The sequence below is a fragment of the Paramisgurnus dabryanus genome, chromosome 7 (assembly GCF_030506205.2).
Source record: "Paramisgurnus dabryanus chromosome 7, PD_genome_1.1, whole genome shotgun sequence".
NCBI classification, from domain to species: Eukaryota; Metazoa; Chordata; class Actinopteri; order Cypriniformes; family Cobitidae; genus Paramisgurnus; species Paramisgurnus dabryanus.
Window position 1 is genome coordinate 25836266 of NC_133343.1, and position 14764 is coordinate 25851029.

Consider the following 14764-nt stretch of genomic DNA (forward strand, 5'->3'; position numbering starts at 1 on the left):
ATGTTAAAGCAATGCAATTAATGTTTTCAAATATGCTACATGATTTTATTGATTATTATGTTATGTTTTCTTTAGGTTTTACATCGAGAGCGTCGCATATTTGAAAGATGCGATCACTGTTGAACTGTTTTTCCGGAATGCTAAGATAGCTGTCTACAATGTAAGTGATCCAAGTGTTAAAAATCATGGCACATATTGTTTGCAGAAGTATTTATAATAGCAAAATGCATGCTAAATGTTAGCAGAAAATGAATTGCAGTTGCGGTAATGTTTTCATCTCGGGCAATTGTCTGTGAAATGCTTTACTTTGTGAAGCTTTTAAAAAGCCTGGCAGGTGGCTGCCATTAGGATTTTTTTATTATGGGTATTTACACATGGCAGCCCTGGCACAGCAGGCTAGCTGGCTCCACTTTAGCCTCTTTCAAACTGTAAGGGCTGTATTAAACATCCATGGCTAATTCAAACTAACACATTAATAAGAAAAAAAGGATTTGTATTTCATGTCCTCATATTTCCTTGTGTATAATGGCAGCTATTTGAAAGTATCACATACTGTACTTCAAAACAAATGCACTGATGCTCTTTGCTGCAATAAAGTAAATTGCCTTTTTCAAGAGAATATTACGTATACAAGACACGTTATTAGTATAACTATTAGTAAGGTTGGTGTTAGTCAAGTTCATATAACATTTAATAGTGTGATGTGTGAGCCCCCGCGGGGCGCTGCATATGGGGTGATTATGGGGTTGAGGGATTTACTCGTTGCATCACATCGACCCCATGTTAACTCATTAAACGTGTAAGTTAATCTTACAACTGCCACAGGGCCGCAAACTTCTATTACTCATCTTCAACCATGTGCAGAAAACGATCCTATCACATTTATAAATACTTTTATTCACTTTTGTGAGACATCAGTAACTTTTTTATGCTTGCTTTGATGATGCCCGTTGAAACACGAGCGTCGAGCGCTGAACCTGCTCAAAGACTGTACCACTTCATTCCGGGGGGATTTAAGCAACTGAACGTAGCAATTCCGAATATGTTTGTGTAGTTTATACTGATAAATTAACGTGTTAACGTAATTATTTATTCATCGTTATATGATACGGTGAAATTAGGGTAACAGTTAGATCGAGGGGTTTTCTTTTGTAGAGATACCCTTTGCTGTACACAGATGGTATCGTCCAAAGTGGAACCTGTGTCTGTGTGGAAACTAGTCGGATAGTTTGATGCGGTATGTGTGGGATAGAAATTAAGATATTCGTACATTTTTCACACGCTTTTCTTTCTTAAAATTTGCAGGGTAACCTTGAGGTGGAGAGTGAGACTGTTTTTAAGTTAGCAGCGTACACGGTGCAGGTGAGTAGTATTTTGAATCTCGTGCGTTAGTTTTGACAGGCTCCCCGCCGCGAGCTGTTTTGAAGAGATTTGAATCTGAACTGATTTCAAACGGTTTTACATTTAAACGCGTATTGTTGATGTTAAATCGTTGCATGTTAGCGTTTTTGCGCAGATAATTGTAAATGTGACAATTTACAATGTACAATTTAAATCAAATAAATGTGTAAATAACAGCTTTTTCTTGAGTGCTTGTCCAGTACCAAGTTTGCAGACGTGTGGCTATCTGGCCTTAAGCTTCTTACAGCATTGATTCACCAACCTCACTTTTGTGTTTTTCTTTAGGAGGCAAACGGAGACTACACAAGGTAAGAAAAGTGCTTTATAGGCTTGAAAGTTTTAAAGAAATGTTATGTGGAATAGATATGGATTGAAATATATGAAAGAGCACGTTGAGTTTTCGGTGGCCCAAGAAAATGGACACTAATAGTGCATTAATAATACACGCAAAACCAAAGGAATTAAATGTTACATATTTTACATGCATTGTATGTTATTATTAGAAGTTTATGTGTTTTAAAAGATATTTCAGGATTAGCTAACAGAACCTGCAGATTATACTGTGTATATTACTTCAGTAAATGACATAATATTAATGGTTTCCATAAGAAAGACATTAATGAGATTAAATGGAGAGCATATGGAAACTTTACGTCTTCATAAGCATCTCAGATACATCTTCTGAGTAAAAGACCCAGAAGGCTCACAAATGTATCTCTTAAAATAATCTTAACAATGTCACAAACTGAGCTAGCCATGTCCAGCCATAACTAGACATGAGTTCAGTTATAACTCAAAGTTCAACACTTGTCTCTTGAAAGTAAGCGCTGTATTATATGTTATTGTAAGGTTGTCAATTTAATAATAGAAAATTCAAAATTATAATTTCTTTTATCATAACCCTTATTGGTTCACTGCAATAGGGGAGGATGAGTCTAATGTAAAACTGCTGAGACAGACTGGTATGTTTGGGAGTCGGTTTAATCGAAAAGCAAGTTAATATTTAGGCTTGGACCTTGGTTGATCATTTTCAAAAGGTGCAATTAATGAAAGTGACTAGAACTTTATGTACTTTATGGCAGTTATGTAAATAAATCTGATATATATGTTCATGGTTTAGATATAAGTTCCCTTGGACCTATAACTTGAACTTTTTCTATCCGTTCAATAGAAATGTTGCTCACTTTCAGATCACATTATTACATACAGTAAACATACAGTTTGGTCCATAACATGCTTTTTTAATAAATATTGAGTCAGTTTATTTTAAATCCTCAAATGTGGAGTCATTCATGTACGAATTAATGTTAACATGAACAGGTTTTTGTAGCAGTTAATGGGGATAGGGACAAAACCCTCTGTTATAACAAATAAAAAGAATGACTTGGGCAGAAAGGGTTAAACCTTTGTTCTGTTCACTCTTTCTCAGTAGTCCTTTGGTGCATTATTGGAAAACAAAGCTTGTGCACTGTTAAGCAGAGTGAAAAAGGTGTATAATGGCAAAAGGTTTGCCATGCAACAACTGCTATTGTTTATCTTGTTACAGAACTTGTAAAAAGCCCCTATGGAAGTCTACAGTGTTTTAAAATATTACTTATCAATACTTTATCTCCTTTCTTAGTAGAGAAAATAGTAAACAGTGCATTTTAAGTTTGCTAAAAGTTTGTTTTGTCAACTTTTAGGAGTAAGTTCCAATTTGACTTTTTACATTGATGTTTACTGTATGTTGACAACATAGAGCTGTGTTTGTATTAAGTAGTTAATGTTTTTACATAAGGCTGAAAAAGGTGCTGACACATTGTGTTGCATCCTCTCTTTGGACCTTTAAATATGCACTTTTTTATTTTTCATTTAAAGGTATAGTTAGGTCACGTCAGTTTACATTTTATTGCTGATAGGTTTGATCTTGCTTGCTGCCAGATTAAGCAGTATGTGTAAGTGGATCTGGTAGCAGCATGTCAGTACTGATAGTACCGTCTAATAATTTAAGTGTGTTTAGGATCAAGGAAACCTTTCTCTTTTTTTCTGGATTCTGTTACTTGCATATGCGTAAAGGCTACCAAATCTTGTAAACCTAAAGCTGTTGCATTTAGGAAAAGCTGGAGGCCCAGGGCTCTAAGTTTATGTAGGAAGTTAGGAAGACCCCCACATCTTTTTCATATAAACCTACTCCTCCTCCTCTCGTGCTTTAAGGGGTTTGTAGTTGTCAGGCGCAAGGAAGTGGAGACATCTCCCGTTGGCAGACGATAGGGCGTCCAGCAGGATGCTGATGTCATCTTCCTGCAGTTTATGTCAAGGACAACCAGGCAGGGGGTTCATTCTCCATTTAGGAATCACACATGGTGTCACTTAGTAGCATCATTATGTGAATTTTTATTTTTGATTTAATTTGATTTAATTTATATGAAATGTTATTATGACATTTTTTCATTTAAAAATATACTGGTAACGCATCTGTGGACCATGGTCTCTGGTACACCTGTGGATCGGCCACTGTCCAGTCACTAAACTTTGATGCATATTTCATACAAAACTAAAAACAACTCTGGCAACAACTTAAAACAAGATGAGTCTGTATATTTTCCACTTTTTTCTGTGTTTATCATAGAGCCATGTGTGGAGACTGCCGCATGAGATATTTTGCTCTCCATTGGTTGCTTTTGGTTTAAGAACATAGACATCAAATGACCTATTTCCCACCATTTTCTTATTCAGTGAAAGTAGTTGAAATTTTAAAACCGCTGACACATGACTAACTCTATAAATCTATAAATTGCTTATGCTGGGTTAAGCGTTTACTCGCCCTTCCTTGCCAACCATTTGATAGTACAGACAGTATAATGAATTCCAGATTGCTGACAGGGCATTCGGGTCTCAAGGCGCCAGCTTACTGTATTTTACCACATCATCAACCCAGCCTGCTAGATTTATCCTTTTAAAATTAATATAAATCACTGAAGTGCAAAAGTACTAGCTTGAACAGGGAATTGTGCCAGAGAATACAATGGTGCTAAGTCAAGCAAGGTATTAATGATCTGATAAGCGGGGCAAAAGAGGTTGCTGGTCTGCTTTACGTTTGTTATCAGTTTTGTACCCGGTTTCCTTTGTTTTGTTTTTTTATATATAATTTTCAAAGTATTCTGACTCAGATGTTGTGTTTTTATAGTGTTCTGAACATTTGGATCAGTTTTGTGTCTTTGTTTTCTGAGTAATTGCTTTCTGTAAAAACAATATCGCCCACTACACCCTCACCACGGATTTGGAAGATGTGTTCAAAGGTTCTTAAATCAGATCAGATGTTTGGAAAGCCATGAAATGAGGGTTTAAAACACAACTTTACAGTTTTTGAATCCAGGTGTTTTGTCTTTCCTACTGTCGTGCTGGTGCCAACCACAAATTTTTTGTATTTTTATTCTAACTGGCTCAAGCTGTTTTTTGTTAACTCTCTTTGTAATTGAAAGATACTTTGCTACACCTGTGGCATTATTATGGACTTTGAAATTAAAGTATAGCATGCTTTATCATTTGAGATAATTTGCTATTAGCATAAATGTTAGTAAATTTACATCTGATAACATGTAAGCTCTCTGTAACTCAAAGACTAGGTGAATAAGGAGTTTCTGTGGTGTGAAATGTGATCAAATGCATTTATTAATGATTTTTGATTTATAGAGTTGGTGCCTTTTGATGTGAATTTGATGTGTAAATGTAGAGCTGTGTTTAAAATATGAACAGCTAGGGCTGGACGTTATGACTGTATATCCCGTTACCGTGAAATAACATTTCAGACATAAAAGATTTTTTATTCCGTGCATTCCACGAAATGTAAATAAGTGGGCGTGGCTAACTCTGCACCGCATGTTAGACTGAGTGATGTAATTTTATAATAAGCGCCAGCTACCACCGTGGGTGTCTCTCTCTCTCTCTCCCTCTTTCCTTCTCTTTCTCTCTCTCTTTCTTGCATGCAGAGGTCTCTTAAGGGCTAGTGCAAGGAGCTGCGTCACCAAATAAAGAAAGCACTTCTCGAACATAATGCTAATAGTTGTAAAGTTTTCTGAACTTAAAGCAAGCTAAGACAAAACTTGCATTTATATCAGTGACACGTATGCTGCTGGAGCGATGTTGTTTGATGCGCCATTTGAGTAAAAACACCTTTGATCAGAATGATGAGAAAGAGACACAACGATTAAGGTCTAAAGTAAAGAGCATCAAGATCTTAAAACAGATTCCATGGTTATCGCCATATAGCAATTGTTATATTTATAATATCCATATTTAGAGATCCGTCTCTGACATACAGGTATTTCTTCTGCCTGTAGGTTTGTGCATATATTCATAATTTTTATCTTACGTATTGTCTATTTTTGATGTATGGTATGCATAAATACAAAATTCAATAGATATATAGCTTTAATAGGCTATAAAATTTAATAACTTATTTAAAAACAAGATTCTTTCTATCAAGACTTAATCTGGTGTTATATTTTAGGCATTTTTCATTCTTAACACTAACTTCACTTGCCCATATTTTAAAACTTTGGTGAGCTTGTAGTTAAAAGCTATAGTGAGTGGCAAATTTCTGCAAATTTTTAGATTACAAAAACAATATAAACTAAAAACATACATAACCTAAAATATACTGTTATTGTGAAATAAAATGACGCACTCCGTATAATGGATTTTTGGTCTCACCGCCCACCCTTATGAACAGCACTTTACCTTAACAGAAATTCCATTGAGGGGATCAGAGATAAAACCAACATGGCCCTTAGACATCAAAAACAGTACCTCATCATTACTTATCACCCCAGTGTACTATTTCAAAAGGGTGATATCTGCAGTCCTCATACAAAACATTACCCATCATTTAAATCACACCTTAAAACATCTGATTTTATAAATTCCTAAATGTGACCCAGTCTGTGAAAACCCATCTGAAGTAATTTGTGATTTACTGTTTTCTACATGATATCATCTTGCATATTATAAAAACATTCTGTGAAAATATATCCTTAATATTGACTGAGTAAGGTCAAAGATTGAAACAAAAGTAAAAACAATAATTGAGTGAAATCAAACTTTGATGCTCCAAATCTCATAATAAGATTGAGACTTTAGCCTGGATTTTATAATAATGTTTTGTTTTCTACATTTTTTTGTAGTGATGAAAGTGCAAGATTGGACATAAAGAAGCTTCCGGCTTTTCCCACAACAGTTTTAAAGGAGCACCCATCATTAGCCTTTTGGTAAGATAAGGAGTTTCCACATTGGCATATATGCATTTGGCAGATGGTTTATTCAAAGCGACTTACAGTACAGTTATACATTTTATCAGTATGTGTGTTCCCAGGATCGAACCCATGACCGTTTGTGTTGTAAATGCAATGCTGTAGCAGTTAAATGAACACTCAAATTTTTGAAAATAGGCTTATTTTTCAGCTCCCCAAGAGTTAAACGTTTGATTTTTACCGTTTTGGAATCCATTCAGCCGATCTCCGGGTTTGGCGTAGGGTGGCCATTCGTGCCAGTTCCGCCAGACACGTCCCGAACATGTTTAGTGATGCACCGATGTATCGGCCGCCGATATTTATCGGCCGATTTTTGAAGAATTTTAAACCATCGGCATATCGGCAATAGCACGAGAAAGGCCGATACCGATTGTTTATTAATTAACTGCATAAAGAAATCCATTATATGTAAAAAATGAGTTAATGTTGTTGTTAAAATAAATGCTGAATAGCAAAAACCACCTTTTAAGGTTGTCATGCTGTCTTATTATATTTGTTTTAGCTTAATTTGTGCCTCTCTTATTATGTTGGTCAGTTGAATGTTAATTAGATCCAATCCATGTTCAGTAAAAATAATTTGATGCAGAAATAAACTAGCTTATAGACCAGCTGTATAGTACAAGTGTTTAATATCGGTATCGGCCAGAAGTTTTCTGTTTAAATCTGTATCGGTATCGGCCCAAAAAAATCCTATCGGTGCATCCCTAGTTCGTTCTCCGGAAGTCGCGTTGGTCGACCGCATACGTCATCAAGGTTTAATATTTCGGGTTTCATTTCAAAAAAGCAACCGTTACATTTCAAGGTAAGAATGAAACTACAATGACTGTATGTCTTAAAATAAATAAATCTTAATTTTCTAATGTATTTTAACTAAAATGAAAGAACCTCGATGACGTATATGTGGTCGAGGCGACCTCCGGAGAACGAACTCGAAAACAAGTTCGGGACGTGTCCGGCGGAACTGGCACGAATGGCCACCCTAGTCTCGCGGTACCACTTTTAGCATAGCTTAGCAAAATTGTTAGAATCTGATTAGACCATTAGCATCGGGCTCAAAAATGACCAAAGAGTTTCAATATTTTTCCATTGGTGCAGCAGGTGCAATGATACTGCGCAGCACCCGAAAATAGTCCCCAGTTAGGTAACTTCCAGTAGCTGGGGACTATATCAGATTCAATGAATTAGATAAGCTATGCTAAAAGTGGTACTGCCAGACCTGGAGATCGGCTGAATGGATTCCAACACAGTAAAACTCTAATGTTTAATTCCAGGGGAGCTGGAAAATGAGCCTATTTTCAAAAAAAGTGGTGTGTCCCTTTAATCTATAAGAGCACATACTGAAACCATGGAGTTTTATCAAACAAATAGTTCAAATATAAAGTAGTAATGTCTTTAATAACATTTTTAATGTCAAACCCACAAATGATACAAATATTTCTTACTAGTGTGTGTGGACTAATTGGAAACTCTGAGCTGCAGCTGTTTAGTGCAGATATGTAGTGTATAGTATGCTTAGTATGCAATCAGCATTTTGTGTGTGTTTTTAAACAGACCTTGTTAATTAACATCCTTGTTAATTTAACCTGCCCTGTGGCTTCTGTAACTCCAGACATTCAGATGTTGATGTCTACCAACTTAAAAAGGATTGATGTGGCACCTTTAATCAATGTGTATTCAGTGTTAAGAGCAGACAGATTGAAATCACTGAACAGCGATCATTCATATGTGTGTATATGAGTATGCAGCGAAACAGCTGTGTGTAAGCGCAAGTGTGTGAGAGGCAGCTGTGCGAATGACTGCAGACGCAGCTGTGTATGTGCTAAAACAAAATTGCATGTATTATATTGCATGTGTTTTGTGCAATATTCACGATTAGCATTTATTTCATTTAGTGTATTTGTGAATTTTAATGTATGCTTAAATGTGTTTGCAGAGCTGATTTATTAGGATAACCGCTCCAAATAGTGCATTTGTGATTCACAAGGCAGCCAGACAGATGGCATTTCACACATGGTTGCACCTGGCATAATATCTGACCAGTTAATAGTTCGACTATCCAAGTCATTTCAATGGCACATTCATGTGTTGGTCTTGTGTACAATCACTGTTTATTTCGCTTGTGTCTGTAGTAACATTTCTTTGTTTCTATCTTTACCTCTAGTGAAGATAAAGTAATCCAGAATTACAAAAAACTTAAAGGGATCAGTCGTGGACAGGCTATTATACGGTAAGGACGATAGTCATTTATATGCCTCATGTATAGGAAACCAAACTGCGTAGAGAAACTTAACAGCAAAAACTACGTGTCTGAGCTAGTTTTTCCTCTGATAACGACCCAGTTTGTTTGTGGATAGGCGAAACTGCGTAATTAATTAAACCACATTACTTGAAGTGACTGCTTTCACCAGCCTAACCTTACTGTCCCAGTTTTTTGTTAGCTCACTAGGATGAGACAAGGTCAATTCTGTCAACTTGATTTGTGTCCCTTTATTGACTTTGTCCATCACTGTGAAAGCACAAAGAGAAATCGATTGTAACCTCAGTGTCGCATTAAGAGATGACTAACTATGTTTAACGGTTCCCCAATCTTGTTGTTTTTCTGTGGAACGCTGACTTACTCAACATTATGTTCTGTGTTATTTAATGGACTGTAACATTTATCAACAGATACCTCACCTTGGTTGAATCCTTACCTGCATATGGAGTTCATTACTACGAAGTGAAGGTGTGTGGTTTTTTTTTTTTTGTATTTTAGGAAAGTAAGAATTTTTGCAAACTTGTAAGGCAGTAAACATAGATGATGATATAATTTAAGGCTGCCCTAAATAATAGGTTCTCAAGTTGATGTATAGTTGATGAGGTAATTAACAGGAGTAAAATGTGTGTGGTGTCATTATAATTGTGCTTAGCTAGCTCACTAAAAATGTCTATGAAGATCAAACAGGTTGTACCTATTTGATGTTTTATTTTACTACTGTTGTGAGACATAAGTGGCAATTACCCCATAATTACTTTTCTTTTCAAAGCAGTCCCTTATTTTTTTGCAGGATAAGCAAGGCTTACCGTGGTGGTTGGGTATTAGCTACAAAGGCATCGGCCAGTACGACCTGCAAGACAGACTCAAGCCACGCAAGGTTGGTTTTTTAGACTATAAGAGACTTAAGAGCCTTGCATTTGTTATAGTGACATCCTCTCCCGTTCATTCTGGTTTGGACATGCTTGATACCAGGAAGATTCGAACCTACATCCTTATATCAGGGTTTCCACGGGTCCTTGAAATCCTTGAAAGTTTGTGAATCTGGAAAAAAAATTCAAGGCCCTGGGAAGTTTTTGAAAATATACATACATAGATACAGGTCATTGAAAGTGCTTGAATCTATTTTATGCAAGAAGTTTTCTGGAAAAAATTTGTATTATTCCCTGTGTAGTGTAGGATAATATCATAAAAATTCTAGATTTTTTATGCACACGTGCTAAACTGTTCACTTTAAATGCTTGTTCTGTATGTGAATGTTGATTCATACCAAAATGCTTTTTTGCATAGTCGTGTTTGACAAATGAAAACGTCTCGGGTTACGTATGTAACTGTTGTTCACTGAGAAGGGAACGAGACGCTGTCTCCCCTGCCATACTTCCTCCATCTCTGTAACGCCATCTTTGGCAATATTTCAGATAGCGATATATTTCCGGGCATAACCCCTTTCTTTGTCGTTAAGCCTCACCATTGGTTGAATTTGATATACACATTCAAACGCACTTGGAGGCGTCCCCAAAGTGTCACCGCAGTGACGCAGCGTGAGTTCCCTCGAAAGCGAACTGTAACAATGTATCTTATAAGGTAACACGATGTAACCGTGCTCTCACTTGACATGTGTCCCCACATTAAGTCCTTGAATTTGAGGTTATTGCACCTGGAAAGACCTTGAAAGGTCCTTGAATTTGAAGTTAACTAAGGTGTGGGAACCCTGTTATGTGCACAACCACTGCCATTTCACATATTTATTAGTTTATCATTATTTTAAAGTTGTTATGCCAAAGAAGTTGTGATGCCACAAAAAAAAAACAAGTGACAGACAAAAGGTCATTTTGCTCATCACTCATCGCAGGTTTATGTGAAAGACATAACGCTCAGTTGAAGAAAAGTATTACGTGTCACGAGTATGTGCACAAAGCACTGAGCCGTAGCTTTGACGTCTAAGTCTGGTTAAGACGAATTAGTACTGTTCAGAAAAGCAGATTATATCCTTAGTGAATCCTTTGTATTGTAAGCCAGCAAAATTTGGAAAAAATTGTAAGTAATGTCCCATTTTTAGACATTTCTAGTCCCCTCCATATGACAGCTCTTTTATTGTAAAGAAATGCTGTACTTTACTCCATCCTCATTCATTACAGTAGCTGTTAATTGGCATTCATTACTCCACTTCTCTGTAGGATGCAGCTGGGTGTGTATGTATGTTCAGCCCTTTGCTAAAGTGTTAATGGGCACGTCCCATTCTCTAACCGTGCTGCATGGCTGCTATGAACACAAGCCCCTCCCTATGCAGGGTGTAATTATGGCGCTTCATGGGGAGCTGTGATGGTCGGTAGGGGTTGGGGCTGGAGCGTTGCCAGCAATGTGAAGTCTGAAGGGGGATTGGTTCCTTTGGCGGTGCCCCAATCAGCTTTTCCACTAGCATAGCTAAGAAGTCCATGGGAGGTTTTTCCCTTTGTTTGATTTTTCACTATCAAGCAAGTACTATGTAGTTTAATGCTACAGAGATGGTGTTGGATTGTAATAGAAGGGTACATACAAGGGTACTTGAATTATTGACCTAATTCATACCTTATTATCAACATCCCTTACAAAGATGTACTGTGGTTGTAGGAATATGGTGCAGTAATTGTATTAGATGATAGTACCATGTTGCTTTGGTTTATGCCATTGTGCTGAAATAATAAAGTAGTACCAAGTGACTTTTTGGCATTCTGGCGAGTAATGGTACTCCAAGCACAGCAAAAATAGCATGGTATTACCTTGCTACCATTGTGAAAAGACCATGTAAGTACTTTGTTCCTTTTGGGACTTTACAGATTTTCCGAAAAGCATGTTATTACCATGGTACCATGACAGACCATGTTACTGCCAATGTTACTGTTTGGGATGTTATTTGTAAGTGACTGTACTTTAAAAATAGCATGGTTCTGCCATGGTACCATGTTCAAAACACACAGTGTTACTTTTGAGATTTCCAAAATACTTCAGGAATAGCACAGTATTACCATGGTGCCATGTTTAAAAGACTGTATTAGTGACAGTACTTCAAAGTACTTGGAAAAATAGCATTGTATTACCATGGTACTTGTCCTAACCCTACCATATTTAAAATGTATTTGGCTTTTTTTCTATTCCCTTTTGTGCCTGTTGTTCCTCTTCGTTCAACACATTTTTTTAAGTACACTAGGCCATGTCAGACTGCAACCCATCATCTTGCCAGTATTGATTGTGCTTTCTGCCAGGGTGGGCAGTCTTTGTGTGCATCCGCCCCTCAGTCTCCTTCCACCACGCCGAGCTCATTATGCAAATCTTACCGTCATTGTGCATTTCTCTCAACCCAGACAATTGATCAAGCAATAAAACACAATTAGCTTAGCAGGGGGGCTATAGAGGAGAGCGAGGGGTCTCGCGGCTGTAACTCTTCCACTGGGAAGAGCTATTGGGGGTGTCTTCTAAATGAAAACTTTTCCCGTGCTCTGAAGCGATGCCCTGTAAAAGTGATAAATGAAGTGCATTTCTTAAATTGTTTTAACCATAGACTTATTCTTAAGTTTTTGTTTGCCTCTAATCGTATCTAATAAATATTATAATAGTATATATTACAAATAATATTATAAATATTATATCTTATTATTTTATTATTTGTATTTAAGTAAAAGTGTGTGATTCTGCAATTTAACTATGTAATATGTGACCTTTGTCTTTGAAATCTAGGCTAAAGGCACAAAACTTAATTGGGAGATATGAGCATCACAATTTTATTTCAGACATTAAAGGGATAGTTCGGCCAAAAATGATATTAAACCCATGATTTACTCACCCCCAAGCTGTCCGAGTTGCATATGTCCATCGTTTTTCAGACAAACACATTTTCGGATATTTTAGAAAATGTTTTAGATCTTTCAGTTGATTAAATGTAATGTTACGGGGTCCACCCATAGTCCACGACCTTCAAGTCCAAAAAAATGCGTCCATCCTTCACAAATTAAATCCAAACGGCTCCAGGATGATAAACAAAGGTCTTCTGAGGGTAATCCGCGCGGTGTTGTTGTAGAATTATCCATATTTAAAACTTTATTAACGAAAATAAATACCTTCCGGTAGCGCCGCCATCTTAGTCGCGTCCGCATTCAGGAGAGAGTATTAGCGTAGTGTAAGCACTTTTCTTAGTGACGTATGACAAATTCGGAGGGCGGGGGCACAGAGCAGCAGCAGAGTAGCCTCCGTAGGCTGCGTAAGCGCTCATCCTGAATGCGGACGACTAAGATGGCGGCGCTACCGGAAGGTATTTACTTTCGTTAATAAAGTTTTAAATATGGAAATTTCTACAACAACACTGCGCGGATTAGATGGCGGCGCTACCGGAAGGTATTTACTTTTGTTAATAAAGTTTTAAATATGGATATTTCTACAACAACACCATGCGGATTAGATGGCGGTGCTACCGGAAGGTATTTACTTTCGTTAATAAAGTTTTAAATATGGATATTTCTACAACAACACCGCGCGGATTACCCTCAGAAGACCTTTGTTTATCATCCTGGAGCCGTTTGGATTTAATTTGTGAAGGATGGACGCACTTTTTTTGGACTTGAAGGTCGTGGACTATGGGTGGACCCGTAACATTACATGTAATCAACTGAAAGATCTAAAACAATTTCTAAAATATCCGAAAATGTGTTTGTCTGAAAAACGATGGACATATGCAACTCGGACAGCTTGGGGGTGAGTAAATCATGGGTTTAATATAATTTATGGCCGAACTATCCCTTTAATTTAATTATGATTTTAGTCCTTGAGATGGCAGTATTATAATATATAAAGGTTATATTTTTTAAGTATGTTCTTTAAATTATATGGGATGATTATATTTATATGTATTTTTTCATTCCATTTTTTACACTTGGATTTCATGATTCTGTCTGTATTTTCTGCTTCACAGAAATAATAGTGCCCTATATATGCTGCAAATATGAACGATACCTCAGTTTGTGTTTAAATGCCCCCACAATCCCTTGAAAGTTATCTGGAGTTGGCTTTATTTGACATGGTCCAGGAAGCATCACTCTTAAAGTGCTTGAAACCACTAAAGACCTTAGTGAGTGTATATCTGTTTTCCCAGCAACCACGCTGGCGTGGCAGCAAGTAATACACAGACAACCACCACTTAGTCAGGTTAAAAATTTTTTTTAGCATAAATCATAGAAAAAACTGAGATTGTCCATTTCAGACAATCTTCGCTTCGACTTTCTTTATGATTCCAATAATAAATGTTGTTTTCTTTTTTCATCTTTAGAAGAATTTAGCTTGAAAGTATTTTTACTTGAATCTCTTGGTGCATCTTATTTAGATGTTTCAGTTTCGCTCTGTAGCTATTTTTAAAGAAAAGCAGAATGCAGTTGTCAGTCACTAGGGATGCTTAACGATTAATCGTGATTAATCGTTAGCAGAATAAAAGTTTTTGTTTACATCATATATATGTGTGAACTGTGTATAATAACTTTGTATAAATAAATGTACACACATGCATGTATATGTTTAAGAAATGTTTACATGTGTATATTTGTATATTTATGTATAATTTATATTATATATAAATATAAATACTTAATATATACATTTTTTTTCTTAAAATTCTATATGAATGTGTTCATATTTATATATATATACACATTTATTATACGCAGTTTACACACATATGTGATGTAAACAAAAACTTTTATTCTGCTAACGATTAATTGCGATTAATTGTTTAGCATCCCTATCAGTCACATTAGTTTAGTGTGATAATCACATTCTTTTACTGAACTTACGTTTTTAG

At 36.4% G+C, this 14764-nt stretch overlaps 1 protein-coding gene across 4 annotated transcripts in view; it reads left to right on the plus strand.

Annotated features, from left to right (window-relative positions):
• Positions 1 to 14764, plus strand: part of frmd4ba (FERM domain containing 4Ba) — a 53480-nt gene that overhangs the window by 23712 nt on the left and 15004 nt on the right. For all 4 annotated transcript variants that reach the window (XM_065279812.2, XM_073815191.1, XM_065279810.2 and 1 more), the window contains exons 5-11: positions 76 to 160; positions 1306 to 1362; positions 1687 to 1709; positions 6564 to 6647; positions 8851 to 8916; positions 9357 to 9414; positions 9737 to 9823. In XM_065279812.2, coding sequence (XP_065135884.2) covers positions 76 to 160; positions 1306 to 1362; positions 1687 to 1709; positions 6564 to 6647; positions 8851 to 8916; positions 9357 to 9414; positions 9737 to 9823 — 460 coding nt within the window. The remainder of the gene's footprint in view (positions 1 to 75; positions 161 to 1305; positions 1363 to 1686; positions 1710 to 6563; positions 6648 to 8850; positions 8917 to 9356; positions 9415 to 9736; positions 9824 to 14764) is intronic.